General features: G+C 44.4%; 1 protein-coding gene across 1 annotated transcript in view; it reads left to right on the forward strand.

Moving 5' to 3' along the window:
- The window catches only part of Slc5a1 (solute carrier family 5 member 1), an 87227-nt gene that overhangs the window by 11814 nt on the left and 55662 nt on the right, over positions 1–19751 (forward strand). Inside the window, exon 2 of the mRNA XM_059275673.1 lies at positions 1194–1265. Within this exon, the coding sequence (XP_059131656.1) occupies positions 1194–1265 (72 nt within the window). The remainder of the gene's footprint in view (positions 1–1193; positions 1266–19751) is intronic.

Below are 19751 nucleotides of genomic sequence, written 5' to 3' on the forward strand. Positions count from 1 at the left end.
AAAGGCTGGGCCAGGAATGCCTGCAGGTTCAGAGGGGGCGATTCCAAAGGAGCTGTGAGAGACGCTGCTCATCATGTATTGGAGATAGAGGCCATTTATCAACTCCCAAGCCTTCGGTGGCTCCCCATGTCTGTGAATAAAGACTGTGCTTTTTGGTGTGGCATTTGAGAGCCTTAATTCTGTCTCACTTTTCACCCTGTCCACATTCATTCATCTTGGCCAGGCTCAACAGCTAGCATTGTTTACCACACCTCCACACACACCGGGTGCTGCCCCTTCTCAATCCCTAGTCTGCCGTTCCTGAAGTCTGAAATCCCCCCTCCCCCCTACAGGTCAACAAAACCCCACCTTTCCTTCAAGACTTGGGGAAACACTGCCTCTACGTGAAGTATTTCTTGCCATCAGAAGGACTTTCTTCATGCCCTCTGAACTTAGTCACAATATATCACAAATTAACAGCCCTGAGGGAGTGCCTGTGTCTACTCAGAGAGGAAAGAGTTGAACTAACTGGAATATCTTGTCTTTTAAGTAAGACTAAGTGTTAACACTTTGGGTTCTTATGACATTTTAGTTTTTTTCTTAACAGCCTTATTGAGATATAGTTTACACACCCTTTAGTACTTCTTTTTTTTTATTTTTATTTTTTGGTTTTTCGAGACAGGGTTTCTTTGTGTAACTTTGCGCCTTTCCTGGGACTCACTTGGTAGCCCAGGCTGGCCTGGAACTCACAGAGATCCGCCTGGCTCTGCCTCCCGAGTGCTGGGATTAAAGGCGTGCGCCACAACCGCCCGGCTCCTTTAGTACTTCTTAAAGGCACGATATTTCATTACACCTTGGTGTGCACGTAAGAAACATACAAAAACATTCCATTTCCCCCTGTTTAACGTATAAACAAAACAAGTGAACAGGACCAGGAGGGGTGACCTGCTCAAAGCCACATGGTAGGCTAACTGCAGAGCTGGTTCTAGGGCCTCAGTTTCCCTGTCTGTCAAATATAGGTAAGTATTTATGAGCTCCTTCCTGTGAACATGCCGAGGCTGTGGAGGGGGGTGAGCAGATAAGGAATGAAAAGTGCTTCAGAAATCGGAATGGTGTCTGAATACAAGAAAGTGCCCATGGGGGTGGGTATGTTGTTTCATTGGCAAAGCTACTCCTCTAGTTTCCTGTTAAATTTTTGATCCTCTCTCCCTCAGGCGATGTTTTCCACTAATCGTGGGACTGTTGGAGGCTTCTTCCTGGCAGGCCGAAGTATGGTGTGGTGGCCGGTAAGTTTTCTTTGAAAAAAACTTTTCTTTTTAATCTTTTTTTTTTTAAAAAAAATTATTCACTTTTTGAGATTATAATATAATTACATATTTTCCCCTCCCCTTTTCTGCCTCTAAACACTCCCTCCTTGCTTCAAATTTATGGCAATTCTTTTCATTAGTTGTTGTTACAAACATATATATATATATGTGTGTGTGTGTGTGTGTGTGTGTATATGTATGTATGTATGTAGGAATATGTGTACATAGATTCCTAAATATACCCTGCTTGCTTGTTCTGTATACTGTTACTTGCGTGTGTTTTCAGGGCTGAGTATTTGGTGGTGGATAAGCAGTTGGTATGTTCTACCCTGGGGAAGACTATTTTCTCCTGCTCTCAGCATCCCTTAGCTGTTTGTAATTATTCGTGCAGAGTTGAGGCCCTGTGGTTTCCTCCATCCACTTGGCATACCTATTACTGTTGTCTTTGTTTGGCTCATGTTTGGGCAGTCATGTTGGTGAGACTTTATGGGGGTAGCTTCTGACATTACTAGAAGACACAATTGCAAGGTCAATTCCCTGATCCTGTGGCTCATAATTTTTCCATCCCCTCTTGGGCAATGTTCCCCAAGTCTTAGGTATAAGAGTTGTTCTGTAGATGCACCCCTTGGGGCTGGGCTCCACAACTCTGTATTTTGATTGGTTGTGGTTTTTAGTAATGGTTGCCGTTTATTGTAAGGAGGAGTTTTCTTTTTTTTCTCTTTCTTACTTTTTATTTATTTATTTATTTTTGTTTTTGTTTTTCGAGACAGGGTCTCTGGCTGTCCTAGAACTCACTTTGTAGACCAGATTGGCCTTGAACTCTCAGAGACCCCCCTGCCTCTGCCTCCTCAGTGCTGGGATAAAAGGTGTGTGCGTACCACCACCACCTGGCTAAGGGGAATTTTCTTGATGATGGGTGAAGACTATACTTATCTGTGGGTATAAGAACAGATATTTAAAATTGTAGTTAGACATTAAGCTTATTTAGTAAAGTTGTAGGTCTTCCCTCAATATCCATGACTTGAGCAGCCCTGGAGAGGTGCCTAGGTTTCCAGGAGACATGCTTTCCGTCCTGTGGAGTGGTTCCTAAGTCCGTTTAGACAGCTCTTAGTTACCATTAAGGTATTTGTGCTACTACTACAGTCCTCGGGATATCAGGCCACACTGGTCATCGCTATGGTTCATAGGTGTCAGAGCTGGGTAGGGCTGTTTGTTTCTCTCCTTTGGAAGCTGGCATGGCTCCTTCTGGTGCCATGAAAGCTAGTCCTCAGGGAGGGGCTTTTGGGTCAGTTTCACCTCAGGGGCCTCTGGGCACAGTGTCTGAAGTACATGGTGTCTTCAGCAATGGGAACTTATCTTCCACCTCTGTGGGGGAACCAAGGGCAATAGGAATAGTCTAGAATGTTTTGGAGTCTCTTAGACAACCGCACCCAACAACTCAAAAGAGGGCTTTGGTTAGGTGGCCTTTGGCTCTCAGAGGGAGCGTTTTTCTTCACATATTCTGGATGGTAATCCTCTGTCAGATGCATGATTGACAAAGATTCTCTCCCATTCTGTGGGCTTTCTTTTGACCTGGTTGATTATTCTTTAGCTGGGAAGAAACTTTAATTTTATGAAGTCCCACATTTTATTAGTCCTCATAACACTCCTAGAAGGCAAATATCATCAACCCTAGTTTATAAGAAAAAAAATGGAAACTACAATATGTCTAAAATTACCTTGATCTGTGTAGGGTTTTGTTTTGTTGTGGATGACGTGGATTAGGTTTTGAATATTTTTTTTTACCATGATGAAATTATATCTCTTTATATAAAAAAATCTTAGGGCTGATTTACTTGGGGTTAGATCTCAGTTTCTTCCTTTTTTTTTAAACTTTTTTCTTTTTCTTTCTTTCTTTTTTTCATTTTCTTTTTTTTTTTTTTTTGAGACAGGGTTTCTCTGTGTAGCCCTGGCTGTCCTGTAATTCCCTCCATAGACCTGGCTGGCCTCGAACTCACAGAGATTCACTTGCCTCTACCCTCCCAAGTGCTGAGACTAAAGGTGTACACCACCACCACTTAGCAGATATCAGTCTCTGCTCTTTGGGTCTTGAGGAAACCTGTGAGGGTGGAGGCAGGGGATGCACTCCTTTAGAAGATTTGTGTGTTAGGGCAGATCTGGGTGAGCAGATGCTTTGGGCTGAGGGTTGGCTGATGGGAGAGGTTAGTCCCACCCAAAGCAGGGAGGGGTCAGTATTTTTGTGAGGTTTCTGGGGCATTGTTTCCTCATGCACACCATAGGATTGGATTGTTCTAACGGAGAAGCTTGGCATTGTTCTTTTGCGTAAAAGTCGTTACTTCCTTGGTAACGCTGGCATTTGACTCTTCTTTTTCCAACCATGATTTCCTTCTAAGGCTTCATAAGACTACAAATGGTTCTAGGTGGCTGGACCTTGAAAATGAGGCGTGGCTCAGCCATTAAGAGCTCTTGCCTCTCTCGTGGAGGACTTGGGTTCAGTTCTCAGCACCCACATGGTGGCTCACAACTGCCTGTGACTTCAGTTCCAGGGGATCTGATGACCAGGTATGCATGGGGTACACTCACATGAATAAAAAAATTTAAAAGATGGTTTCTAAAGTTGACTGTGTATCAGAATCACCCGTGACAGCACTGTGCAGCACCCCACACTGTGCCTGGCCAGCAGGTAATAAATGGGACTGTTAAGACAGAAGGAAGGCCAAGAATGCCCAGGCAAATCCCTTATTTGCCATTATACTGGGTAGTGTGCAGTGAATACTGGAAACTGTTGCTAATGAGTCCCTTAAGTTAACTTTCATGTAGATAATGCAAATAAAACCTGGTTTATACCCACATTTATTTATACTATTAAAAATCACCAATTCTGGGGCTGGAGAGATGGCTCAGAGGTTAAGAGCACTGGCTGCTCTTCCAGAGGTCCTGAGTTCAATTCCCAGCAATCACATGGTTGCTCACAACCATCTATAGTGAGATCTGATGCCCTCTTCTGGCCTGCATGCATACATGTAGGCAGAACATTGTATATGTAATAAATAAATAAATCTTTTTTATAAGAACTTTAAATCTCTAAAGAAAGAAATTGAAGAAGATATCAGAAAATGGAAGGATCTCCCATGCTCATGGATAGGTAGGATTAACATAGTAAAAATGACAATCTTACCAAAAGCAATCTACAGATTAAATGCAATCCCCATCAAAATCCCAACACAATTCTTCACAGACTTGGAAAAAAAATACTCAACTTCATATGGAAAAACAAAAGACCCAGGATAGCTAAAAGAATCCTGTATAATAAAGCAACCTCTGGAGGCATCACCATCCCTGACCTCAAGCTCTACTATAGAGCTATAGTAATAAAAACAGCTTGGTACTGGTATAAAAACTGACATACGGACCAATGGAATCTAATTGAAGACCCTGACATTAATCCACACACATATGAACACCTGATTTTTGACAAAAAAGCCAAAACTATATAATGGAAAAAAAGAAAGTGTCTTCAACAAACGATGCTGGCATAACTGGATGTCAATATGTAAAAGATTACAAATAGATCCATATCTGTCACTATGCACAAAACTCAAGTCCAAGTGGATCAAAGACCTCAACATAAATTCAGTTACACTAAACTTAATAGAAGAGAAAGTAGGAAGTACTCTTGAGCGCATTGGCACCGGAGACCACTTCCTAAATATAACACCAACAGCACAGACCCTGAGCACAACAATTAATAAATGGGACCTCTTGAAACTGAGAAGCTTTTGCAGGGCAAAAGACACGGTCAATAAGACAAAAAGACAGCCTACAGAATGGGAAAAGATCTTCACCAACCAACCCCACATCTGACAGAGGACTCATCTCCACAGTATATAAAGAACTCAAGAAACTAGACATCAAAATACTGAATAATCCAATTAAAAAATGGACTAAAGAGCTAAACAGAGAATTCACAAAAGAAGAATCACAAATGGCTGAAAGACATTTAAAGAAATGGTTGTGTCTTGTAACAATCTGTAGCATGCTATAGGTTAAGTTCAGGGTGTTTTCCTTTCTTCATGTCATTCAGTATGTCTTTGTAATTACATGTATAATGTGTAACTGTGTGTGGGTATGTGCACATGTGTTTGGGTGCCCATGGAGGTCAGAGCATCAGGACCCCTTGAAGCTGGTATTACAGGTGGTTGTGAGCTGCCTGATGTGTGCATCTCAACTTCTGAACCAACCCTCCAGCCCCCATGGTATGTCTTGATGACAGCTGGGGTCTTAGATGTAACAAAATGAAGTTTTATCATAAGTAATGTTTTTATCCATGTTCACTCTCACCGTAGGTGCCGTAGAAATGTTTTGGGGTTACTTACTCCCCCAAAACTCTTTTTTCAAGGGGGAATCTGCTAACATTTTTGTTTAATGTTAGGGATCTATTGACTTAAGAGAGTTTAAAAACCGATAGTTTAGAGGAAGACTAATCCAGGCAGTTTCTTTTCTAAAATTTAAAATGGTTTATAAATACCATCACATCACGCAGCTGTAAGAAGGAATCAAAAGAAAATGTGGCGGGGTGGTGGTGGCACAGGCTTTTAATCCCAGCACTTGGGAATCAGAGGCAGGTGGATCTCTGAGTTTGAGGCCAGTCTGGTTTACAGAAAGAGTTCCAGGACAGCCAGGGCTGCACAGAGAAACCCTGTCTTGAAAAACCAAAAACAAACAATCAAACAAATAAAAATATGGCATGCATGAAAGTACACATTAAGGACTCCCTTCAAATATTCTTAATTTCCCTTTAAGGTAAGTTAAAAAGTCAACTTAGCCTATCATTAGTTCCTAAATCCGTAATTAGAATATCCGTTCTCAAATAAGCTGACCCGAGGGCCCTCAGAGAAGCAGATGACTCTCACGCGCTGACAGTCGTCTCCCCCGTGGCTTTGGTGTATACCACCCAACCGGGCCCTTGACACCTTTCATCTGCCTTTACAACAGTTGCTTTCCAAGCAGGAATTGTAGGTAGCTGGAGAAACTTCAGGAGGAGCCATCTGTGTTGATGGATTCTGAGACAGGGAGGGCCTAAGTGTTCCCCATGAGAGCTAATGAAGTCAAAGACGGTTGGACGGTGCAAAGGCTAGTTCTGCACATCTCTGGGGGTTAAGGGGACACTGGACAGTGGTTATTACCCATGAAGGAAGCAAAGGTGGTACCCTGCCCTGAGCGCAGAAGTGAAGAACAGCCAGAGGGGTGGGGCAAGGACTCCACAGGTGACATTAGAGTGAGTTTAGGCAGGAGATGGGCAGGATGGCTTCCAGAAGATGAAGTTGCACTTGAGGCAAACCAGAGCCACCTCATCAGGGTGACATGAAGCCACAAGAGGTGCTCACTGCATTGCACTGGTCGTTCAGGAGCCCCTTCTGCTGCACTGTGATCTGACCCCTTCCTAACAGAGTTCCGAGTGCTTTGTTGTAAAGATTGTTGGAAGGATGTGGGAAGTGAGAGCGGTCCAGGAAGCTGAGCTTTGAAGGGGAAATTCCCACTTCTCCACCTGAGATAACCGAAATTCTGAGAAGTGAGGCCCTAATTAGTAGGTTGGAGGAGGACCTTTGTTTTAGAGGGAAGTGTGGACACACCTGTGCATCGGCAGAGCAGGTTCTGGGAACTGTCAAGTACAGCAGTGCTGAACTGACCCTTTGCCAACCCCCTTTGACTCAGAAGCGAGCAACTGCACTAGGAGCCAAAGGATTTGGCTTTCCCTGCTTTGCAACATTGACCAGCTTGCCAACCTCTCTGTTTGAGAGAGCCTTCTTTGTCACGTGAGGCAGTCAGGTGAGCTAGATTGTGCATTAGTACCACAGAGGCATGAAAAGTGAGGTGACCTTGGCTCTGTAAGGACAGCGATGTAGTCATGCTTGTCAGTCTGTCACCTGAAAACGGGTTGGATACAGGGGGCACATACCTGTGATTTCAGTATTCAGGGGGGTGAGGCAGGAGGATTCTGAGCTAGAGACCAGCCTGGGCTTCAGAGACCCTGCCTTAAAAGAGGGACTGTATGTCCCTTAATACCCAAGGTTTGTCTCCTTAGAGAGTAATAAAAAAGGAATGCATTGCAGTGTTTGGGGGAAATGCAAAGAAGCCAGATTTCATCTTTGCAGGTAAGATCTCTGCACGGCTTCTCAACTCTGCACAAAAACATGCATGGGAAATACACAAATGAATGGGTGTAACTGCGTTCCAATAAAACTTTATTTAAAAAAGAAACTGGCAGAGGGCCCACTTTGTTGTTTTAAGGACACTGTATAGTCTGAGAACAGAGGCCTTGTCCATTTTCCGGTTTGTCTCTTTTTCCTTTTTTGTCAGCGTATCCTTTGCCAGACTTATCTGCTTGACTCCTGAGTGCCCTGACTTGGTAAGAACAGTGAGGAAGACGAGTCACTGCATGGCTTGCCCAGGTTTGCACTGCATGGCTTGCTCAGGTTTGCACAGAGCCAGGACCCCTGTTTTTCTGGTCACTCAGGTCTTGAGACAGACATTGATAGGGCCAATAGGTATAGTATAAGATTAATCTGAAAACCAAGACAGGTTTTCAAGCAGGGCTAGAAAGAAACCCCAGTGAAAATTATCGTTAAGGAAGAGGGCAACACCTCAAACTTTTAACTGTCTTAGGAAATATACCTAATTTTATTTTTATTTCATCTATCTATCTATCTATCTATCTATCTATCTATCTATCTATCATCTATCTATATCTGTCTCTTTCTACCTCTCTATCATCTATCTATCTATCTATCTATCTATCTATCTATCTATCTATCTTTGTCTCTCTCTACCTCTCTATCTTTCTCTCTATGATCTATCTCTCTATGATCTATCTATTATCTATCTATCTGTCTATCTGTCTATCTATCTATCTATCTATCTATCTATCTATCTATCTATCTATCTATCTATCTATCTATTTCAGTCAGGGTTTCACTTTGTAGCCCAGGGTGGTCTTGAATTCAAGATCCTCCTGCCTCAACCTCCTCAGTGCTGGAATTACAGGCATGCATCTTCATGCCTTGTTTAATTTTACTTTTAAGGTAAGTCTAAAACCTAACCAACAGACTGAAGTTCAAACATTTACCGTGCTACCAGAGGGCCAAAGAATGCCTAGGGAAAACATGGCAGGCTGTTGACATGGGTGCAGGAGGTCATGGATTCAGAGAGGCAGAGCGGGAGCCAGGAAAACTGACACAGGGGAGGCAAAGAACAGGCTGAGGGACAAAGTCCCAGGAAGAAGCATGAGGGAATGACAAGTAGCTGGCCCTTCAGAGGCCTGGGAGGAGTGATTTCTGTCTCATTTGCCACCCTGGTCGACTCTGCTCTCTCTACCTGCACGAAGCTGCCCATGCCCGTATTTATCCTGTTACTGTGATGAGGGTCATCCTTTTGTTTTTGTAACTTAAAACAGAAAACCCTTAAGTGCGCATCGCACTGTAAGGCCCCGCACCGCCAGTAAACACCAGATGTGAGTACAGGCTCTATTAAAGAAAGGGAGGAGGCAGACTTGTCTCCTGGGGCACCGGGATGTGTCCTGCTCTCTGGTGCTATGGCCTGCCTCACAGTGGCTAAGAGCAGAGGAAGCTCGGAGGGCGCAAAGCCTTTCTAAAATCGTTCCTAATTTCTGTCCCTGTGAAGAGAGACAAAAAGTCATTGCTCTTATATCTTTCAGTTTCATGGATAAAACTGGAAAATTATGCCTTGTCCTGATGAGGGTGTCTGTAAAGTCATGCCATACTGGACTGCTTGGGAAGGCCTGGTATGGGCCACATCTTCACTGTCTCAGGCCATTTATTTATTCTTTGTTTTTTGAGACAGAGTTTCTCTGTGTAACAGCCCTGGCTGTCCTGGAACTCACTTTGTAAACCAGGCTGGCCTCAAACTCACAAGAGATCCCCCTGGCTCTGCCTCCTGAGTGCTGGGATTAAAGGCGTGCACCACCACTGCCCGGCCCAATTTATTTTTTCTGTTTGAGTTGAGTATTGGCACAATTTGGCACTTCTCGCAGTGAGATTTCCTTTTGCCCCACTGCCAGCTTCTGCCTTCTCAGACCACCTGGTTCCCTTCCTTCCCATTTTCCCTCTCTTTGTTTCTTCTCATTTTCTTCTCCCTCCACCTTCTCTCTGGCTCCTTGCTCTTTCTCTGTCATCCTCCATGTTGAAGCCTTTTCCTTCCTATGTTTTCCTATTCTTGGTTTAGTGTCCTCTCGAGAGCAGCCTCCTCCCCACACCTTCCTTCCTTCTGCTCTCCCTTCCCTTTTCTGCTTTCATTTTGAATAGGGTCTCCCTATGCAGCCCAGGCTGTCCTCCCTGGGCCTCTTGAGTTCTGGGACTCCGTCAGGCTCAGCATCATTATTGTGTCGCGTCTGCAGACCCACACCTGGCTCTGACGAGCTTCTTTGATTGATGTGTGGCCACCTCCTGCCCTGTGTGCTCTTTGTGTTTCCAGGCTTCAGGGGGCCAGTGTGTAGCCAAGTTTCTGCCACTGAGTCATTACCTAATCTCGTGGCCTCTCATTTCCCACTGGTTGTCTTCCTGGTGTTTTCTAACAGATTAGGCCTTCTGTAGTCAGAAAAGGCAATCAGAGTTATAGTCAATGTTTCAAGTTGGTTGAAGCCAGAAGAATACAGCTGAGATAGGTCCTCCACGTCCTCTGAGTTTTCCTCGTCTACCAAAGGCATGTGGCATAGAGTTAGCTGCAGTTTTATGTAACTTTTGAAGTAAACTCTATATTACAAAGATAATTTACAATTAAGAGCAAAGATTCTGGAGCCAAGCTGCCTGTTCAAAACCTTAGCTCAATGTGTTCCTACCTGCAAGGCCCTGGGTGACTTTGTCTTTCTGTGTCTCTGTTCCTTCAGTGGAAACAATAGAGATCATCGACCCACCTTGTAGAGATACTTTATTTATTCTTCGTGTTGTTTTGAAACAGAATCTCATGTAGCCCAGGCTGGCCTTGAACTCCTGAATTACCTGCCTCTACTTCCCATGTGATGATGATGATGATGATCATTATCACCATTATAATAGTTTTTTTTTTTTAAAAGATAGGGTCTTATTATGCAGCCCAGGTTGGCCTCAAAATCACCATTTGCCTGCCTTAGTTTCCTGAGTTTTGAAATTATAGGCATTCACACCCACACCTTATCATCATTATTGCATCTTAGGTTTAGGTCTTCCTCCATTAGCTCCATCTTGAGTCATTCATTCAGTTATTCATTCATCCATTTATACGTAACTCTTTCATTCATTACACTACTGCATGGTGTTGCCTACCATGAGGCAGATTCCATGATAGGAGCTTGTAGATCACTCATACACATCACTCACAGCTTTAGAAAATATTTGTAAGGTTTCAGCAGGAAATGTATTTGAATCAAGAGTGGGTAGGACAGAGCAGGATGCTCTTTAACCTGCAAAGGCAGGCTGGGGAGACCTTTCAGAGGACAGGGCTTTTAGGCCAGGACCAGAAGGATCATGAGGGGCCAGCTACAAATAAAAACTGTTGATGGTCTGGGTATCCCAGCCACCCTGAGCTGATCCTTCATATGTCACATCATGTCCCATAAGTATTCATAATTATTATGTATCAATTACAAATGAAAAAGAATAGGAGAAGCCATCCATTTGAAAATCAGAGGTGAGAAATTAAAAAAAAAACACACACACAAAAACCAAAAAACTGCCAACCCTCTTAAAACTTCCAAATGAAAAACCTGAAAATCTACCACTCTACAACCAACTGACCAGCCTTCAGAATGGTCAACGGCCCCAAGGTTGGAAGGAGCATGAGATCTTTGAAGAGCTAAGTGAGGACCAGTGTGGAAAAGACACAGTGACGGATGGTAGCTCATGCCCTCTGAGTGGGGGACCCTGAGCCACTAATGAGTCCAAACACAGGCTCATCTGGATTGGGGGCTGGCTTGTTGGTGTGACCTCTTTGACCTCTAATGCCATTGAACGACTTCACTTGCCTTTTGTGCCAAAAACCATTGGGAAACACCAGGGTTGGCAATGGTTTCCTGTTTCCTACCTCTTTGGGCCTTTGAGTAGGGAGAGATGTGTACAGAGGTAATGACTGGAAGACAGGCATTGTTTCTGGGGACATGAGCTCATCCAAAGTAAACAGAAATTATGATGAGTTGAGCGACGCTTCAGTCTAAATGTTTACCAGAGGTTTGGAAATAAAATATTCTGAATCTATGAGCCTTACCTTATTTTCTGTCCAAAGCCAGGAAGTACTATCCCCGAGAGATGGCAAAAGTCAAAGGTTAAAGGTCAAATCTCTCCAAACTTTCCATGTTGAGAAGAGATGTCTTAATCCCAGCACTCGGGAGGCAAGGCATGAGAGGATCTCTGTGAGTTTGAGGCCAGCCTGGTCTATATAGTGAGTTCAAGGCCAGCCAGGGCTACAAAATGAAACCAAACTAAACAAGCCAAACAAACAAAAAAAACAACTCCAAAACAAACAAACAAAAATGATGCCAACCAAAGTTAACCAGAATTCCTGAGAGGAAGAAGGAAGGCTGGGAAAACAAACAATTGAGACAAGCCCATGCTGTGCCAGAGTTCCCAGAGATGGACAGAAGGGTGTTACTCCACCCTATCCCTCTAGGGACATTGGGAGAATGTACCCTGGAAGGAGCAGGGAGGAAGCCAAGTCAGTGTGATGCTGTGTTCTCTCACTGGGTCTGTAGACTTTAGCCCCCTTCAGTTATGGAACTTTGGACAAGTTATTCTGTAACCCTCAGGCCCCTCCTCCCTAAACATGGAGATAGGAAGAGAATAACTGCGGCCTTCCAGAGCTGTTGTGGGCACTCCATGAGATAAAGGCCTACCAGAGACATCACAGAAGTTAGTGTTTTCCTTTCTGTCTTATCCAGGATGGTACTCTCAAAGAGTGGTACCCAGGGCAGCAGCACCAGCAAGATCTGGGCCCTTGTTAGAAACACAATGTTTCTAGTCCTAACCTAGACTTACTGAGTCAGAAACTCTGGGGATGTGTCCCAGCAATTCGTATTAATTAACCTTTAGATGATTCTGACGAGAGTCGCCAGCTTTATCAAGATATAGGATGATATATTTAGAATTTCAAATAATCCATACACTTGTAGTATGAATGTATGCCAAATACTGAGTAGAGCCTATTTATACAATAGCATTCCATAGTTATCTGAAATGCAGAGGTGAATGCGCATTTCACGTCCTGGGGTAGCTCATGTTTGAGCATCACTGGATGGGTATGTCTAGTATGACCCAGAGAATAGAGAGGAGGTCCTGGGACTCTCAATGGCCTTTAAAGGAGAGGACAGACTCAAGAAGCAGAGAGCCAGCTCCAGATACTGGGTATTTTGGGCATGACATAGCCTTTAACAAAGAAAGAAATTGCCTAAAGTTAGCTGAGAACATTTTCCTTTTGAGCTATGATGATCTTGTTCCTGAAAGGAAAAATCTTGGTGTCTTTCAGGAACTCCATCGCAGTCTATAAAAACATGCTCTGGTAACAGCAGTATTAGTACTTCTCCACAATGGCGTGTCTTTGTAGGGAAGACTGTCTCAGTGACTTCTTGCATCTGCCACTTCACATCTGACAACACCTTATGAGGGAGACTGAGAGTCTTCTCTTTCTCTCCCCCTTTTCTGTTTTGAGACAGGCTCTCACATAGCCCAGGCTGGCCTCAGACTTGCTATATGGTCTTGATCATATATCCTTCCTCCTCTACTTCACAAGTGATAGGATTATAGGTACACTCCACCACACCTGGCTGGTGAAGAGGGATTCTTGCGCCTTTCCTGGGACTCACTTGGTAGTCCAGGCTGGCCTTGAACTCACAGAGATCCGCCTGGCTCTGCCTCCCGAGTGCTGGGATTAAAGGCGTGCGCCACCACCGCCCGGCTGGGATTCTTATTCTCAGTTTAGAGTAGAGGAAATTGAAGTACAAAGCGTTACAGCAATTGACTTCAGGTCGTGTAACTTGCTATGTCAAAGGCAAGACTAGAAAGAACCCTGTCGGAGAGCGCCCCCTGTGCTCAGGAGGAGTGTATGCCACTTAACTGTGCTGTCAAGCATGGCTGTTGTTCCCGGGTCCTGGGTGTGCACAGGCTGCTGCTTTCCTTAGGTCATGTGGTAAAGATAAAAATCAGTGTGTGATTTGAATTACTTTTTTCCTTGGTGACAAAGTTTTGTTTTCATTTGAAAACAGCAGGGTTGAGTATACTCACCTCCAAGCTCTGATGTCAGCTGAGCTGGATTCAAACAACTCTTTTCTACTTTTCCTCATACAAAGTGTAATTGTGGTTAGCAGTCAGTGACCTTTACCACTTTTAATTCATTTCTTTGTTTAGTTAAATAACTAAATAGTGTGTGCCTGTGTATGTATTTGTTCCGGGGCACATGCCATGCATGCATGTGGAAGGAAGCCAGAGGACAACTTAGGGGAACTGTTGTTTTGTTTTTTTTTTTTTTTTTTTTTTTCACCTACCATTTAGGTTCCGGGTGTTGAACTTAGGTTGTCAAATGTGGCAGTGAGGTCTCTGTTGGGAGCCCACAGAGGTTTCCTAGTGAGATCTGAGTTTGCTTTACCCGGCAGGGCTGCATCAGGGGGTGGATTGACCACGTGTGTGGTTATCGTGTGTTTGGAAGGGTCAGCACTTGGCTGAGCTAGGGGGAGGTCTTTTGCTCCACCCCTTGGCATTCCTTTAAAAAGTCCTTTAGTTGGGAAAAGACTTTCCAATGGTCGAGAGACAGCCCGAACTGACCTACTCTGGTGATGGGATGGCCAAACACCCTAATTGTCGTGCTAGAAACCCCATCCAACTACTGAGGGATCTGGATGCAGAGATCCATGGCTAGGCCCCGGGTGGATCTCTGGGAGTCCAATTAGCGAGAATGAGGAGGGTTTATATGAGCGAGAATTGTTGAGACCAAGGTTGGATAAAGCACAGGGACAAATAGCCAAACGAATGGAAACACATGAACTATGAACCAATGGCTGAGGGGCCCCCAACTGGATCAGGCCCTCTGAATGGGTGAGACAGTTGATTGGCTTGATCTGTTTGGGAGGCATGCAGGCAGTGGGACCGGGTCCTCATTGCATGAGTTGGCTGTTTGAAACCTGGGGCCTATGCAGGATCGCTTGGCTCAGCCTGGGAGGAGGGGACTGGCCCTGCGTGGACTGAGTCTACCGGGTTGATCTCAGTCCTCGGGGGAGGCTTTGCCCTGGAGGAGGTGGGAATGGGGGGTGGGCTGGGGGGAAGGTGAGGGGGGCAGGAAGCGGGGAGAACAAGGGAATATGTGGCTGATATGTAGAACTGAATTGTATTGCAAAATAAAAATAAAAATTAAAAAAAAAAAAGCCCTTTAGAAGAGACCGAAGGGGCTGGTGGATAAGGATCCAGGCCCTCCCGAGGCTATCCTGTGTTTCTATCTGTCTCTCTCTTCCCTCTATATTTCTATCTAAATCTCTTATCCCTCACTCCTCAAGAGTACCCTGGAGGAAAAGGTGGGGGCGGGTCCCCCACAGGTCTCTTACCTGATGAGCCATCTCACCAGCCCTTGGTGACATTTTTATACAACACCAATACTGAACTCACCTGCCTGCTTTGTTCTCAGGCTTCAGGCTCTGTCAGTGAGTCTGAGAGAGCGCTGAAGGGTTTAAAGACTTGTGTTCTGAATAATTAAATTTCATAAAATCATTGTAAAGAAATTAGAAAAGTCTAAAAAGTAAAATAAATATGTCCTCTGTGTTTTCTCTTCCAAACATAAGCATGCCTGAATCTGGATATATGTCCATCAATTCACGTATATAGATGCACACACACATGTACTTAAATATTTTGAGGATCATATGGTGCATAGGCTATAGTATATGAAGCTATCTCTTGTGTTCTTTTGAAACAAGGTCTCTTGTAACCCTTGCTTGCTTCAAACATGTGTAGCTGTGCTCCTGACACTCTTGTCTTCCCTCTGAAGTGCTGGGAGTACAGGGGTTCTCCACCATACCTGTCTCCATTTTGATTTATTGTGATAAGGTTTCTGACATAGCTTAACTGATCTGGCACTCACTATGTGGACCAGGGCCATCTGGAACTTGTGATAATCCTTCTGCCCCAGCCCCCTGAGGTCTGGTATTGTAGGCATTGCTATCATGCCTGGCTGTATGTTATTTTAGCTTACATTTTATCATGACTATCTCCCATGTTATAGCAAAATTTTCAAAGCCATCATTAACTTAATGGCTGCATAGTGTTCCGTCATTAGTATGAATCTTAATTTATCAAATTTATAAAATGTTCCTATTGTAGGGCATTGTAGTTGGAAACATGTTATAAGTAGCACAGTAGTAAATGTCCCAATGAAACCTCATTGTGTTTCTCATAATGTTCTTAAGGCAGAATTAAAGAAAACTAGAGCATTTATACTTATGTTAATCAGGATGGTATAGTAGAAGGAATTGCATTTTTATTTCTAAACTAGAAATATCACGAACATAAGAGAGACTGTACTTGTCAAAAGCAAATATTACCACTGAAAAGGTGTTGCCTGTTTGAGTACAGCCTACAATACTAGGTAGATAGCTCAGTGAGTAAAACGCTTGCTGTGCAAGTGTGCTGGCTAATTTTATGTCAACTTGACACAAGCTGAAGGTATCTGAGAGGAGGAGCCTCAGTTGAGAAAATGCCTCCATAAGATCTGCTGTAAAGGCATCAATTATTAAATTAATAATTGATGGGGAAGGGCCCAGCCCATGGTGGGTCGTTCCATCCCTGGGCTAGTGGTCCTGTGTTCTATAAGAATGCAGGCTGAGCAAGCTATGATGAGCAAGCCAGTCAGCAGCACCCCTGCATAGCTTCTCATCAGCCCCTGCCTCCAGGTTCCTGCCCTGTTTGAGTTCCTGTCCCAACTTCCCTCAATGACGGACTATGATGTAGAATTGTAAGCCAAATAACCCTTTCTTCCCCAACTTCTTTTGGTCACGGTGTTTAATCACAGCAGTGGTAACCCTGACTAGGACAGCAACCATGAGGACCTGAATGCAGATCCCCAGCCCCCACGTAAAATCTGACATAATAGTTCACTCCTGTAGACCCAACACTAGGGATAGGGTATAGGGTGGAGATAGGCAGATCCCTGGAGGTCACTGGCTAGACAGCCTAACTATGTGATCCCCTTCTGGAAACTCCTTTTCTCATGTGAGACTGTATGTCACTACACAGCCAGGCTGGCTTGGAACTTGCTACGCAGCCTGAGGCAGTCTGGAGCATCCACTTCTTTGAGTGCAGGAATTTCATTCACTGTGGCGCCCAAATCTGGGAATCCTTACAATTCCATCCTTGAGGATGTTATTTGAAGAAGGCTTTCCTACAGTCTGCTGAATCACTTCAGGAAGTTTCCATTGGACTGTTTAATAATGTGGCTGTGACCCGAGACCAGCTTGAAAATCTTAACTTGATTAGCAGTTCTGGGGTTTCGGAGGTGAGATGGTCAAACCCTCTTCAGACCACATGCTGTATTTTGACATGTGACAGAAATGATAGTGTCGCCCACTGGGCAGGATAAATACCACAGATACAGACCTTAACTCTGGAACTCGTGGTTACAACTCTGCAGATAAAGGACCCTTGATCTGAGTGCTCTTTGTAGCTAGAGACAGCCTTTCTGCTCCCCAAATGATCTAGAACAAGGCTGAGAAATGATGGCTTTGAACAAACAAGGCAGGCTCCTCGCACTTCATTGTGGGTAAGAATCACCTGGAGGACTTACTTCTCTAATTCAGTAAGTCTGGGTGGTAACTGAGACGTTGCAGTCTCAAAAGTCCCAGGTGGAGCTGATGAGAAGACTCAGTAAGGAGCTCTGGTTCCAGGAGCCCATTTCTAGGGCTGAGTTACTCATCGAAGGCATAGTCATTAAACAGTGTCTGTCTTTGGTCCTGGAGATATGTGTAATCCCATTACCTTCTAGCACTAACATTAAGAGCAGGGAGAGATGATGCAGCCAGATGTTTTCCTTTGGGTATAAGTAGTTTTCCCTTAAGAAGAGGCTCACAGGAAACCATTCAGTTTGTGTCAAACCCTGGAGGGACTGAAGTGAAAATTTTAATGGTAGAGTCACTGTACTATGGACAACTGAATTGGTCTTATCAGAGATCTAAATTGCAGTGAGAGGCAAGCTGTCCTTTGTAAATGGTCCGAATAATTGAGGGGCAGCTCTTCTCATAGTGATGGGAATTAGAGGGACTGGGACTCCTGCCAAGGAGCTGGGGCTGAGAGGAGGTTTGAAAGATTTGGTGCAATCAGAGTTGGTTCTGGTGAGATCTCTTTTCCTGGCTTGAAGATAGCTGCTGTCTCTTGAGTCTTCATATGGCCTCATTGTGTGTGTGTATGTGTGTATGTGTATGTATGTGTATGTGTGTGTATGGTGTGTGTGTGTGTGGTGGGGCCATGGAGGGGAGAGTAAAAGATCTCTGCTTTCCTCTCTTTCTTTTATAATGCCACCAATCTTATCTATATGACTTTATTTAACTTGATAAGCTTCGAAATAATCCTGTCTCCAGATAAAGTCATACTGGACTTTGGGCTTTGAAATATAATTTGTCTTCAAGGGTCAAGTAGTTGTCCTCTGGAGTGAGATGGGGGAGAGTGGATACTGACTAGAGATAGATCCATGACAGTCGTTAGTAAGCCATCACCTTGATTGCCTTCTGAAGGACTGTGATATGGGAAGTGGCAAGGCTCTCAGGTGTTGTGAGTACCTAGATGGTAAGAGAACGAGAAAGATTTCCAACTGTAAACATGAAGCTCGAGTACATTTGTTCCAGAGGAGATTACTTTTGAAATCTCACTGAGTTTACAGGGGTTCATTGCCGGGCGTGGAGCTTCCAGGACAGCCTAGTAGGCCCATGGAGCTGAACACGTGGGTGGGGTGATGCATGGGAGGGAGAGACTTGAAATGAGGTAGGAAAATGTTGTAGAGGCGGTGTGATGGCTCAGTGGGTAAAGCCACCTGAAGAGTTGAATCCCCAGGACCTACGTGGTGGAAGAGGAAAACTGATTGCTGCAAGTTGTGCTTTGGCCCTCATACATCATAGCACCCCCCCACATTGTGCATACACGTGTGCACATGCATTCTCTCTCTCTCTCTCTCTCTCTCTCTCTCTCCTCTCTCTCTCTCTCTCTCCCCTCTCTCTCTCTCCAACACACACTCGTAGTCTTGTTGGGAGATAATGGCAGGCAGCCAAAGGCAAGCAGCCAAGAGTGATGTAGAGAGTACGAGCTGGAACCCTGGGCCCTCGCAGCAGTTGGGCCCAGGCTCCTTTGCTGAGCCACCGTGTTGCTGATCAGGGAGGCGAACCTGCAGCCTGCAGGACTCCTGGGTAGACCTGTACTTCAGCAATGGGAATGGGAGCAGCGTTCCAGCCTCCGTCTCTATTTATAATGGTAACATGGAAAAAAATACCGCTGGATGAATCCAAGAGCCTTCGCTGCGACAGCCCACCGCACTGAAGACACCACAAGATACCAACAGAGCCCAAACAGACACCGCAGCCAGCACTGAGAGAAAAACAGCATTCTGCCTGAGGAAGATTCCAGTGAGAGAGAAGAGAAGTTGTAAGGTTCTTGAAGAAAAACTCAGATTGGATATGGGATTGGTTAAGTTGGCCAGAAAATATCCACCTCCCCCCAAACCCCAAGGAGTTCCCTTTTAAACACTCGAAGCTACTCTCTGCACGAGAAACACAAGGGTTATGGAGAAAGGCGTTTTCTCATCGGACTTTCTGGAGGTGTTTCTCTATCTCTGCTGCCGTCTCATCCGCTGGCCTGGCCTGAGGACCTACATTGGAAGGTGCCTGACAATCCCACTTCATCGCCGATGAAGAATTGCGTCTGGCCTTCATTCACACAGTGAGGATTCGTGTCTGAGCTGTGACAGCTAACAGAAGAACATGGTCCTTGGGTGTCTGCATCACGTGTGTTTATTTGTCTGAATCTGGATTGATATATTATTTATAATTGGATATAAATAGTATAAATAATTTTAATATGGTAGCAATGGTGTATTTAAAATGATCTGTAATTAATTGTAATCCAGTTAAGACAGTTTACACTCAAAAGAATGAGTAAGTGATATTAAAATCATTAAAGGGTTTGTCCCAAAGGAATATGGTGGCCTTAAAATCCTATTACATAGTACAAAATGCCGCATGGCTAATTAAGTGGGTGCAGGTTATCTGTAAAAACCTCTTACTATGTGAATTGTTAAGTAGCAGGTAGAAGCTAAGGTGACCCACATACCCCACTGTGCAGTCCCCCGCTGTGATCTTCTTGCTCGCCATGAGGATTCCAGCCTGGCTGTCTGCCATTACCTTGGGTGGTCAGCATTTCATCACTGCTGGATTTGACCCCATTATTTGAACTTAAAATTTGT

This window comes from Peromyscus eremicus, chromosome 10 (genome assembly GCF_949786415.1).
Source record: "Peromyscus eremicus chromosome 10, PerEre_H2_v1, whole genome shotgun sequence".
NCBI classification, from domain to species: Eukaryota; Metazoa; Chordata; class Mammalia; order Rodentia; family Cricetidae; genus Peromyscus; species Peromyscus eremicus.